This window comes from Eschrichtius robustus, chromosome 13 (assembly GCF_028021215.1).
Source record: "Eschrichtius robustus isolate mEscRob2 chromosome 13, mEscRob2.pri, whole genome shotgun sequence".
Lineage (NCBI taxonomy): Eukaryota > Metazoa > Chordata > Mammalia > Artiodactyla > Eschrichtiidae > Eschrichtius > Eschrichtius robustus.
The window spans coordinates 31,384,855-31,398,160 of NC_090836.1; the positions used below are offsets into that span (position 1 = coordinate 31,384,855).

The 13,306-nt window shown below is 33.9% G+C and overlaps 1 protein-coding gene across 4 annotated transcripts in view; it reads right to left on the reverse strand.

Moving 5' to 3' along the window:
- The window catches only part of CPNE8 (copine 8), a 294,890-nt gene that overhangs the window by 190,803 nt on the left and 90,781 nt on the right, over positions 1-13,306 (reverse strand). For all 4 annotated transcript variants that reach the window (XM_068561317.1, XM_068561314.1, XM_068561318.1 and 1 more), the window contains exon 5: positions 11,007-11,046. In XM_068561317.1, coding sequence (XP_068417418.1) covers positions 11,007-11,046 — 40 coding nt within the window. The remainder of the gene's footprint in view (positions 1-11,006; positions 11,047-13,306) is intronic.

Here is a 13,306-nt window from a genome sequence, read left to right on the forward strand (position 1 = left end):
TTGTGTATTCCCAATTAAGCAACACATTTACTACTCACGATGCAAAAATTAGCACATAATATTTAATATTTGTCTACTTCTCCTTGTGTTGGAAAACTCTAGTGAATCCATTTTTTGTCGTCTTAATGGTCCACATTTCCTATGCATTTTACACAATACTAGTAATATAATTAGTGCCCCTTAATGGATATTTTTAGATATGTGTTCTGTAGTTAGATAAAAATAGAAATAAAAACTAGCTATAATAGAAACTGCTTTACTATTTCTTATTATAGTGTTGTATTCCAGTTGATTAGCCACCATAGTTAGGTCAAAATAGAATTTCCAGTATAAATCCAAGCACTTTTCTACAATTCTAATACACACATAGACCAAATCCACTTTACAGTGGCTGGCAATTGAGAAATGTTTCAATTTATTCCATCATATTAACTACTGGGCTTTCCAAAAACTGACCATGATACTTGTTAAATGTATTCACTATTATTTTATAATCTAAGTAATACACAGATAGAACTTAGTTTTGAAATCTGTTTAAATGACTATAAACCATATTGTTAGCATATAACAATATAACAATATAAGATGCATCCTGTCACTCTTTAAAAGTATCCAAATATTACCCTAAATCCAATATGCTAGTAATAAAACTGGAAGGTTTATCACTGAGCAGTAGAGGAGACAAGAAAAAAACAAAAACAAAAAACAAAAAACAAAAAAACAGAGTATAGTAATACAAAACATCATAATAATAATATGTTTCACATTGCATAGGTAGTTTTTAAAACACGTAGCAAATCAGAGGAAGTGTTTGGATTATTTCCATAACAATCTAAATCTAGTTTTATTACTAGCATAACACAACTCAAAATCCAAGCGAACATCGCTGTACTATTAGATTCCAGCTGATTACTCTACATTTATGTTTCTCTTCTCTTTCTTGTAAATATTCAGAGGAATGTCTACTTTAATTGTATGCATGAGCATAATATCCTAATTTCTTCAGAATTATTTTTTTTATTATACCCACATTTACATTCATTACAGGGAAAGGATACATTAAAGTTAGCCATGGAAAGACACATAGGGAAGAATCCAGGAGGGTTCCAAATGGAAGTTTTCATTGTCCTCAAGATGCATTACTCTCCTGGCATTATTACTTTATTATTTCATTTGTACCAATCTTTACTAATGAGTTCCATCCATCTATATTTTATATTATATTATAGCAAGAAACTTATCTATACTCATGAAAATTACACTGATGCTATGTGCTCTAATAATTCCACACAAATAAAAAGGTAATTTACTTTGCATTAAATTAACTGGTTTTGTGTTGGTTTGTATGCTTGCTTGCTAGGTATTACTATTAATGATTACTATATATTCTTTATAAAAGATTTTTTACATACATACATTTATTTATTTATTTAGGAAAGCAGAATGACATACTCCTCAGGAGTGAGAATTATAAGAGGTTAGACTGCCTGTGTTTGTATTTTGGCTGAAACATTTACTAATGCCTCTACACCTCAGTATCCTAATCTATAAAATACACTTTGTAAATAATACTTGCCAATTAAATTGTTGGGAGGTCTAAGTAAGATAACGTATGCAAAACACTTAAAATAAATGCTTGGAACATAGTAAGTGTCTAATAAATATATGCCTCCTCTCTCCTCCTTACTTTCCTGGGTTAAAGAATATTACTACATACACAAAACTTTCCACTTGCCACTAGATTCCAGTACTGGAGATACTATAATTATCTGAATAAAATAATACATTTTCTTTTCCAAAACCACTTTACACTCATGATCAATAAATATGCTCATTTTGAGTGTCATTATAAAACCCAAAAGTGTCTTATCTTAAATGTTGACAAGTATACATACAAATATATCTATGTAAAGAATGACATTTTTAAAACAATAGTATAATGAACCAGGAGGTGTGGTTTCATATTAACTGGTAAATAAAATTTCTCATTTCTATACTATTACAAAGCTAACCAATGAATGTAGATTATCATCAGCATCATCATAAACAATTTTATAAGCATTCGATAGTGTGGCATCTTTTTCCTAAAAGAACTGCAAAGATAATCTTTAAACGGCTTTCCTGTTTTATAAAAATGACCAATGAGCATAGAAAATATTTCTAATTAATAGATAATTCAAATTAAAAGACAAATGGGTTATTGATAGCTAAGTTTTAACACAGCACAGTAATTGAGTACAGTCAACTGTTCAGGAGTTAATCATTCATTCTTGATAAGATAGAGTCATGATTTGCCTCCACTTATTGCTTTTACCCATTTTGTGATCATTTAGCTTTTTTAAGCACATGCACACTAAGCCAGTAAAAGCAAGAGAAAATAAATGATACAAAATTTCTCGCTTTTATAAAATTTTAACCATTGTGGAAAAAAATTGGCGAGGAAAGTTTGTATAACTTGTGAAATTTTATTGTCGGCATTATTTACTAATATTTTACTGTTGGTACTCCCTGCTAATATTGCTGACTTCCTCTATATTTAATTAATTCATACTAATCACAGCAACTATAGAGATTGAGGAGTGACTTAGTTATATTATGTACTATATACTAATATGACAATCATTTATAATAATCAAGAATGGTGCTTCTTTGTTCAGTAATCTTTCCTACTTTCTTTTTTTTTAAATAAATTTATTTATTTATTTATTTTTGGTTGTGTTGGGTCTTTGTTGCTGCGAGTGGGCTTTCTCTAGTTGTGGCGGGGGGGCCACTCTTTGTCGCAATGTGCAGGCCTCTCATTGCTGTGGCCTCTCCTGTTGCAGAGCACGGGCTCTAGGCACGTGGGCTTCAGTAGTCGTGGCACTTGGGCTCAGTAGTTGTGGTTTGTGGGCTCTAGAGCTCAGGCTCAGTAGTTATACCACACGGGCTTAGTTGCTCTGCGGCACGTGGAATTTTCCCAGACCAGGGCTCGAACCCGTGTACCCTGCATTGGCAGGCAGATTCCCAACCACTGTGCCACCAGGGAAGCCCCTACTTTCTTAATGGTTGTGCTGTTTGGGGTATAAAGCAAACTCAACATGAAGCAATTCGATTTAATATTTTAATAAAAATAATTGGTCCCATTTTAACATTATAATAATACACCTTTTTTTCAATCAAGCATTTGTCTTTTTAATGAATGGATCCATCTACAAAGCAAAAATGCTAATCCTACCTCCAAGAAATTAACACAAATTTCTTTTTTTTCCCCACCCACTCCTGAAATTTATTTTTAAAATGCACAGAAATAATATAAACAGTAAAAAGTATATACAAAGAAAAATAATTCCTCCACCTATTTCAGGACTAATTCTTACTACACACATATTACCAGTATCATCAAAATATCATACAAAGTTCCATATAATTTTCAAGAATATGCATACATATATATGTGTGTGTGTGTCCATGTGCAGTGTGTTTCTTCATATAATGTTTTCCACAAATGAGAGAATTTCTCACACATTATTATTAATAGTTCTAAACTTAGACATCAGTAGCTAAATTGCAAATATAATTTCAAAATTATACTCTAAAGTTGAATTTATTTTCCCTCAGCACAGTTGTTGATTTTCAAAATATTTCTTGCTTGATAAGAGTCCAAATGAAGGCAGTTAAATAAGACACTGAATGAAAATTAATCTTTCAATGAATGAGTAGTTATTGATCAAAATTAACCAATTTTCTAAAATTATCAACAACATACATATTTAAATTGTGAACCATACTATTTATAGATTAAGAATAAAGCTACTCTATTCACAAATACTATAACAAATCTATGGAAAATATTTACCTTCTAGAGGCACATCACTTTTTGTCTAGACGTTAGTTCTCATCAGTAAAGATGTGAGAAATGTAATATGCTAACAAAAAATGTTAAGTAAATATTCTCACTGCTGTTAAACATGATGATACAGTCCACAGGCTAAATAACTAGAAAGCTTACTATATAGTACTATTAAATAATATGATATATATTATAGCATTATTAAATAATAAATATAATACTATCACACAATGTCATTAAATACTAAGCCCTGAGTAAGTGCCAGTCTTACATGCAAACAATCTCACCTAATATAACGTAATGAGTGCCAAAGATACTGTCATCAAACCTACCTCAAGCACTGCCCCTAATTCTGTCTCAAAGTCTAAGATTCTACAAAACCATGTTGAAAATGCAAATAGAAACATAATCCATTTATTGAGCATCAGTCATAAATTCTTTAATTTGAATATGCTTATAAGGCTAGCTCTCATTAGCTGATAAAGACAAGAAAGCTTGCTACATAAAAAAAAGAAAGTTATTATTGAAAAGGCATCAGAGGATAGCATGGAGAGCTCTTTTACACAGGACAGTCAGGCAAGGCCTCTAAGTAGACTAATTTCCAACTAAGTGGAAATTTTAATAATAAAACAGAAAGAACCATGTGAACATTTGAGACAATAGGTAGGTAGGAGAAAAAGCAAGAACAAAGTCCCTGAGACAAGAAGGTACTTGGGGTGTTTAAGGAAAAGCAAGAGGGCCAGTGGAGTTAGAGTAGAATGAGCAAGGAAGAGAATGGAAGGAGAGGACGGAGCCAAGGGTCCATGATGGATTGTGAATTCTGTCTTAAGTGTGGAGGGAAGCCACTGGAAAATTAATTTGAGCTAGAAAGTGATATGTCCTGACTAGCCTTTTTAAATGATAATTCTGGCTAATCATTTCCCACCAAATTTGTAAATGCTAAAGTTCCTCCAAGGTTCTATCCTGTTCTCTTCTCCATTTATACTTTTTTATATAATTTTATTGAGCTGACAGTTCTCAAGTCTCCAGAAATGGCCTAGTCAATATCTCCAGTTGGATGCTTACTGGGGTCTCAAACAACAAAAACCTGCCCTGACCACTGATTTCTCTATTCTCATCCCCACCACCTCAGTCTCTTCCTCCCCAATGTACCCCATGGCAATAAACTGTACCTTCATTTATCCAGTTTCCAATAACCTAGGAATCATTCTATCTTCATCTCTTATTTTCATACCTGATATCTACGTCATCAGCAACCATATCATCAAAATATATTCCAAATCTGCCACTTCTTACCACTTCAAGGTCTATACTTACCAAATATTGTTTACCTAGCTAAATTAACAGCAGTTTTATAACTGGTCTCTGTTGGTTCACAATAGCAGGAGTTCCCTGGGTAAAACCTGAAACTGGCTCCTGTACACTGGGGCTTCCCAACCCCATTATCCACTTCAGCTGTCAGTTGTTATTTAAACGTATAAATCAGATCACATCATCTTCCAGTGAAATCCATAAAAAAAAACTAAATTCTTTAAACTTTGGCCTACAAATCTCCACATCATCTGAATTCTATCTACCTTTCCAAATTATTCCATTCTTCTTTCCTCACCATTCAGTCTATATAGGGTAGCTATCTTTCAGTCACACTAACATACTAAATTACTTCCTGACTCAAGGTCTTTGCACTACTGTTCCTTTTGCCTGAAATGCTCTTCCCCTAGATTTTCAATAGTTCCCTCCTTCTCTTTAAGTATACCCAGGATAAGAACTGGTGCAGAATCATGCTGCCTGGCTGAGGGAAATATAAGCTTCTAGCTAACTAGCTTCATAAGTCACTCTCTCTCAGTATCAAAATCTTATTAATATAAATGTTATAAAGAAGTAAGCTATCTTAGCCATTTATTTCCATTTGTTTTTATTGAATAAATCTATATACTCCACTTCCCCAACTCTAAACTGTAAGCTGTTTTAGGACAAGGATCTTATTCATTGCTATATTTCTCTGCATTAGAAGAGTGTCTGGAATATATTTATTGCTTACCTGGTTGTGTGAATATACATTAGAATTCAGTTCAGTTATATATGGGTTAAACTGACATATTCTAATGAAAAACTCTTTCCCCACTTATAAATGTATTCCTATGAAAAATGCATTTCATGATCTGAACAATTAATAAACTTTCAAATAAAATTTTCAAATACAACTGATCTATATGTGGAAGTTTATATATATAATATTTAGAAAATATATCGAAGAACACACACGTCTTCACTGAAGGTTGGTATTTTGTGGCTGAAATAATCCAGTGAGCAATTAACTATCTAAAACAAAAACTGTAGTGGGTACCTTCCAAGACCAACCAAATGGATAAATGCATTTTGGATTGCCTGGTAGGTATGAAAACTTAGTACACAAAGTACAGTTTCGATGTTATCTGCTCCAGAACACCAAACAGAATCCTAGATACACCAATTATGGGCCTGTTAATAATCTTTTCATTAATGATGCAATTAAATTATGCAAATGGAAATATGTAAAGCAATTTCCTTAGAGAATCATAAAATGGATAAATCATCTAAAGGAATACATCCCTGGATTCCATAAGTCAGCTGTGAACATAATGTTTCTTCACTAAAATCTTGTCCACCACCAATAAAATCAATTAAAGTTATACTGATTCTTCATCTATTCACCTTGTATTCATTTGCAATGTTAGAAATCTAAGGTACAGTTCTATATTATATCTCCATTTTCCTTATTAGTACCAAAAATTGAAGACTGGTACTTAAGACCCCTAAGTACTAGAAACCAATAAAATCATACTGAAAGTGGGATCTTTCAAAATTATCAGAAATGAGAAAGAGAAGAAATTTATTATTGTTAACTCAAGGAGTCTCTCTTGCTACCAAATCCCTTTTGTAAAAGATAGGTGCCTGTACTCCACATGCAAACACAGGCACTTAGCAGTATTTCCTAAAAGGTTTCAGTTTTTATTTCCCTTTGCAAAATTGGCAGGTAGACAACCACACTTTTAAAGAACTGCATCTTCAGGGAATAAACCTAGTTTGTTTATTGGTTTCTCTGGTCTTTCAAATGCCTCTTGAATTCCTTTTGGGTTGAATGAGTTATATGCTCTTTTACCTAAAATCTGTACTTCGATGCTTTCAAATAAAGAAGGGCTGTTGTTGTTAATATCTAGCAGAAATTCAATGCAGTTATCTCTAACAATTCTTGTAACAATTCAAAAACACATTTCCTCCTTTTGACACTCTTCATCCACTCATAGCTCAGGCACTTATTAAGTAATTTGTGTTGCTTACTATATACATTTGAGAAATATAACAAAGAATAATGTGAAAATACATTAAAATGTGAGATAATATAAACTACAGGAACTATGAAAAGCTATGCAATACTCCAGGAGAAAAGTGATGAAAATGTGAACTAAGGCAGTAGTGGTAAGGAAAGAAGACAGAAGAGAAACAATTCTTTGTTAGAATGAGCAGGATTTGTTGACTCACTAGATGTGAGACAGGAAGAGGTTAAGGAAGACTGACCCTGAAATATAAGGGGAAGGAGATGTTAAGCAATTCTACCTGGGAGAGTTAGCGCTCAGTGTCCATTCAGGAAAGGAAATGGGGTAAGATTCATAAAGAAGTGAAAACTGAAAAAGAAACATTAGTTCTAAAGGGGTGACTTTCTGTGATTGACTCGGGGCTGTCAGAGCTTTCTAAGACCTCCTCTGGGTAGGGGTTATCACTGCTCTCTAAAGGTATCACTAGAGTTTTGAGTGCAATAGGCCAGGTGGAATATCTCAGAGCCCCTGGCTTATGATGGAAGTAGATTTAATGTGTTTAAAGTTAAACACAATTTGTTTCTTAGTTCCTTTTTAAAGGGTCTCTAAAGCACTGTGTTATGGTATTAAATGAGCCAGTATTATGTGTGCTGTTAATTATTTATTTTTATTCTCAGTCATTCAAGAACTAAGTGTATCTTTTTTTAAAGAATCATTTCAGAAACTTGAAATGTTTTTGTCATAACAAGGACCAGGAAAATTATATGAAAGTTTTCTAAGTAAGTACACTGTGTTGATAATTATTCTCATGAAGATAATACAGGCAGAGGAGCAAAATTGGGATGGAAAAGGTCATCAAAAATACATTTTTGATATATTTCAATTTTAGGCTTCTGCAGAATATCTACCACGGAATATCTGACAAGCATTTGGAAACTTAGATTTTCTGGGGTGTACAGAGGGTACATGAATCATCAAGATAAGACAGGTAAATGATTGAACTCTCCCAAAGAGAGTTTATACAGTGAGATGAGATGAAAATTGAAAATAAAGCCATAAGAAGCACTAATATTAAGGAATAGGAGGAGAAAGAGAAACTAAAAAATAATAGGTATTGAATAAACAGAGAGGTAGGAAAAGAAGCAAGGGAGAAATTTCCATGGAAGTCAAGGGAGGTAAGTATTTCGAGAATACAGTAGTCAATCATGTCCAAAATAATGGGGAGATCAAGTAAAGTAAAGAATGAAGAGAGGCCACTACATTTTAATCTAACCGATGTCAGAATAGTTTAAGCAGAAATGAAAATGAGAATATAGTAAAGAAATTGAAGGGAGAATGAAAAGAAAGTTATGATAGAAACCCAGGCTGCTTGGTAAAGAAGTATGGTGATGAGAAGATAGTAAAAGAGATATCATGACGGTAAAACAGAGTCAGGATAAGGATTTTTTACCATGAGAGAGTCATGAAACTTTACTTATGAAAAAAAAGCTATTCTATAAAAGAAAAATATTTGAAAAGATATGTACATTGATGGCTTCTATAAGACATATCTCTTACATAAAAATATTTAGTCATTTCTGATTATTGAAGGAAGACATAGTTAATCATGTTTGAGGTACCTTCCTATCCCATATTCCATATACGATGCCCTGAATATCGACGGTAAGGACCACATGTTACCATCCTCACACTCACCCTCAATATATACAACCCCATGAAAATGTCCTTAACTTCTCAGTTATTATGCCCTCTGAAGACTAGTCTAAACTGAGAAACACTGAGAAATTATATTCAGAGGGAGTGGGCACTTGAAAGTCTATGCCCAGTCAGTGTTAAGGAGGTCATTTTCCCTATGTACACAGGATGAATAAACAGAGAAACTTGTCTTCAGAGAGAAACAGAAGCTCAGAGAAAAGCCATAGTGAAAAGAATATGTGGCTTTATTGAGTGAGAGACAGAGAGAAATAGAGAAAATAGCTGTCTCAGTCCAACCCACCATGCCTGTTTCTAGCTGCAATTCCCATACAGCAAGTTACATGTCACATTTATGAGACGTTCCTAAATCCCTTCAATAAACCCCCTCCATGTGAGATAAGTGAATGCATTTTTGTTCCTTGAAACTAGATAATTTTGACTAGAAAATGTGGTTCCTTTTCTGATTCTTCCAAGGAAATTTCGAAAACTTCCAATACAAAGATATGCAAATAAGTTTTAAATGTTTAACTACATGCTATAAATCTTATCTTAAGGAGTAGAAGGGTATCATGGCAACTGCAATGAACTTTACTTATGGGAAGTAATGAGCTTGTTACAGCATTTTTTTCAAATTGTACAAAGACTAACCTTTGAATCTTTCTTCAAATGATTCTGCTCTATGCTTCATAACAGATATAAATATCATACCTCCTTTAATGAAGGAAAAGATCAGTAAATTGTGATTTTTTTACCACCATGACCAGGCTTCCAGTTTTCCCAAATCACCTTGGGATCACCCTCTACATCCCCTCTCTCTTCTCTGAACTATGACATTCCCTGTCTACATATACATATCTAGATAGATAGATAGATAGATAGATAGATAGATAGATAGATAGATAGATAGATAGATAGATAGATAGATGATAGATTGATATATCTCCACCTATTCTAGCTAATAGCCTACAAAAATGGAAAAATCTCACCTTCTGAGCCTCTGGGCATGAACATTAGTCTGGCTGACCTCGCAACCCTGGCACAGCTACCATTTTACATTTGTATACTCAGATTTCACTTAAAACCTAGTTAAACCCCTTTCAGAATACTCTTTTCACCCCCATCCAGCCCTTCCTATTAGATATGGCCTAATTCCAAACTGGTCAATATTCCATTGATAAAACCACCAGTGCTTAGCCAAAGAATATCACTCTCATCCCTCACTTCCCACCACCTCCTCTTTTTCTGCCTAGCTCTGACACTCTTGCTACTCCTGAACCTGGAAACTCCCCAGGTAATGGTTGTTGCCTGGTGAGTAAATCTCTTAAGGAAAAGGAATGGGAAGATCAGAGCCCAGAAAGGAAAGAAAGATAGTAAGTGACTTGTGGATGGACTCCATGTCTGTGTTACTCATCTTGTACACTCAGAAACTGCCATGGTACCTGGCATGAGGAGGTACTTAGAAAATACTGTTGAACAAATGAACTACAGGGACAGCAGAATAGCAAATCACTCTGCCTACACCTTAGTACTTTCCATTCTCTCAAAAGTGAAGACTCCCAAAAAGACGTAATCTCACTATTTCATCTCTTAACCTGATCCAACTTTGAACATTTTAGGGAACTGACATCATTTCTTTAAAACAAAACAAATATATATAACAAATAAGTAAGATTAATCCATTTCACATACTGAAGATATCTTTCTTTCAATAAGCTTCTCCAAATGTTATTCTAGGGTTCTTTAAAAATGCTATTTATAGGCTTCTCTGGTGGCGCAGTGGTTGAGAATCTGCCTGCTAATGCAGGAGACATGGGTTCGAGCCCTGGTCTGGGAAGATCCCACATGCCACGGAGCAACTAGGCCCGTGAGCCACAACTACTGAGCCTGCGCGTCTGGAGCCTGTGCTCCACAAGAGAGGCCACGACAGTGAAAGGCCTGCGCACCGCGATGAGGAGTGGCCCCCACTTGCCACAACTAGAGAAAGTCCTCGCACAGAAATGAAGACCCAACACAGCCATAAATAAATAAATTAAAAATAAAAAATGCTATTTATTTTCAATGCATTTATTACATAAGTTGTGGACATATAACCTTAATATTAATCAATCAACATAAATATCAATCAAATCATGATATTATAATTTATATTTGTAATCATCATAAAGAACATAAAAATATGAACTTACATGTTTTGACAAGTTTGGACTCTTCGAATCAACATCATACCTAAAAGATTAAAATATAAAATTTAAATTATTTCCACAAAATAAAGTTAGAGAAAAATGTCAGTATTTCCCCCAAAACATAAATAAAAAATGAATCAAAATTATACGAATTGGGAGAAAAACTTAGCAAATTTAGAAATTTCTCATAATCTGTGGCCTACATACCAAAGGTAGAATTCACAATCCCTGGGTCCTTTTATTTCTACAACTTAAGTAGAAGTCCTAATATTTTCACAGTCATGAATTCTTCTGCTCGATAAGACAAGTTTAAAATTTCCCTTTTCTGTGAATCAATAGATTCCTAATACTCCGTAAAAACTGAAATTCTCCTTGTAAAACAAGTGCGGATAACAGGGTATCATTTGTTATAATTATAATTGCATTATATAATTATATATAAATACAAGTATATTATAATTATATTATAATTCTTATTTAATATCATAAATGTTCTTATTAATTTCGAAATTTGGCCAAAGTAATGACATATTATTTTTCCCCAATCACAGAACTTGGAGAAACCATGTATTTTATGGAGAAAGAAATGTATTTATATAGGATTATTATATGTCCTATTTTTGATCACTTAGTACTGGAAATAAATGATTTCTTAAGGAGATCCTGGGAAAACATCACCTACTGTCACTTTAGCCCCTTGTTTTAAAATTTTTTTAGAAACAGAAAGGCTGCTAATAACCAAAACAATCTCAATTTACTGAATTCTTAAATAGGAAAATATTTATACTGGTTCCAGTCTTTCTCCCAAATCATATTCCTTTCACATTCTTTGTGCATAGCTTCCTACCAAAAAGTAACTGCCTTTTTTTTAAGGTTTAAGTCTTCCCTCTCACATAACAAGAATGTTTCACAGAGAAATGAAGCATCTAGTCAAAAAAAAGGCAAAGAAAAAGAGTTCACTGGGTGTACTGATTCTGGGCAGAGGTGCACTTACTCCATAGCAAAGAATGTTTACCACAAACTGGTTTTAAAATTGTGTGATGCAAATACCTGCCTCAGAAGAATTACAAATTACTCTTCTTCACATCAGGGCATTTTGATCACTCTCAACAGCTGTAAACTAGAATTTTGAATCAACAAATTGCCAACATCTACTGAAGACCTACAAGTATCGGTTAAAAAAATATATTTCTTATTCAAGAAATTTTTCTTGTTCAAAACAATTTCTAAGGGTAAAATTAAAATTAGCAACTGTAGCAATATCAAAGGTAAAACATAACTCTGCTGGCTCCTTCTCAAGTATCATCCCTGGAAACCGTTTTCTAGAAAGGGTTTAGTGTGGACTAGGGAGAAATAACATGGTATATTCAGCTCAGTTAAAAGAGCAGAAAGAAAAGTATTTATGTTTTCATCACAAAGAGTTTAAGTATCCTCACATACAATCCTCCTTCATTGTCTTTAACAAAGCTTTTAATGCTATTACCTCAAAAATAGGTAATTTACAGCATACCTCTGAAGGCTTTAGATAATATGCTGGATTACAATGCACTCGAAATTACCATGATTTTTCTTCTAAGGGAATTTTCCTTCTAATTTTTCTAAAAGTATCACTGGTTTTAATCCTCACAAGTCAGAACATAAACATGACATCCTAAATAGTTAAAAATATATCTGTGTGCATGGGGGTGGGGCTTTGTGAATGTGGGTGTCTGTCTATGTTTATAAGTGCCATAATCTCCTTAAGTAAAAGAGAACACACTGCAAAGCAGAAGTTCAGCAGTTTACTCCCAGGATGGTACACTTGTGCCTAAATGTACTAACAGCAATTTTGTAAAACATTTCATCCTGTTGTTGAAATCTTATTAGTAGAGTACTGAATTGGCAGTAACTGATTTGAATGGCTCCGAAGGATTATGTTTTCTAATGGAGGGTAACACATGTTGACTGGAATTTTTCCTGTATTTCTGAAATTCCAACTAAGGCCCAAAGCTGTAAACAAAAGATGCTGAGTTTCTCCTCACGCTTAGCTCAGAGATCCCGTTGAGTCACTCTCATTAGGGTCAGACCCTTCTCCACAAGGCTTACTCATGAAGTGACAGGCTATTCCTTACTTCTGGGGGGACATCAGGAGGTTCTTTCCACTCCCTAAAGCAAGGTGAAGGGGAGCTCCAAAACCTAGGGTGATTGTGTTAAGAGGAGGACAGCATCTGGTTTCCCTGCCACTTAAAGAACCTGCCTATGTGTCCATCCTAGGATGCCAATGGAAGAGAATGTTAGCTGACAGTGTTAGGAAGTGCCTTCTA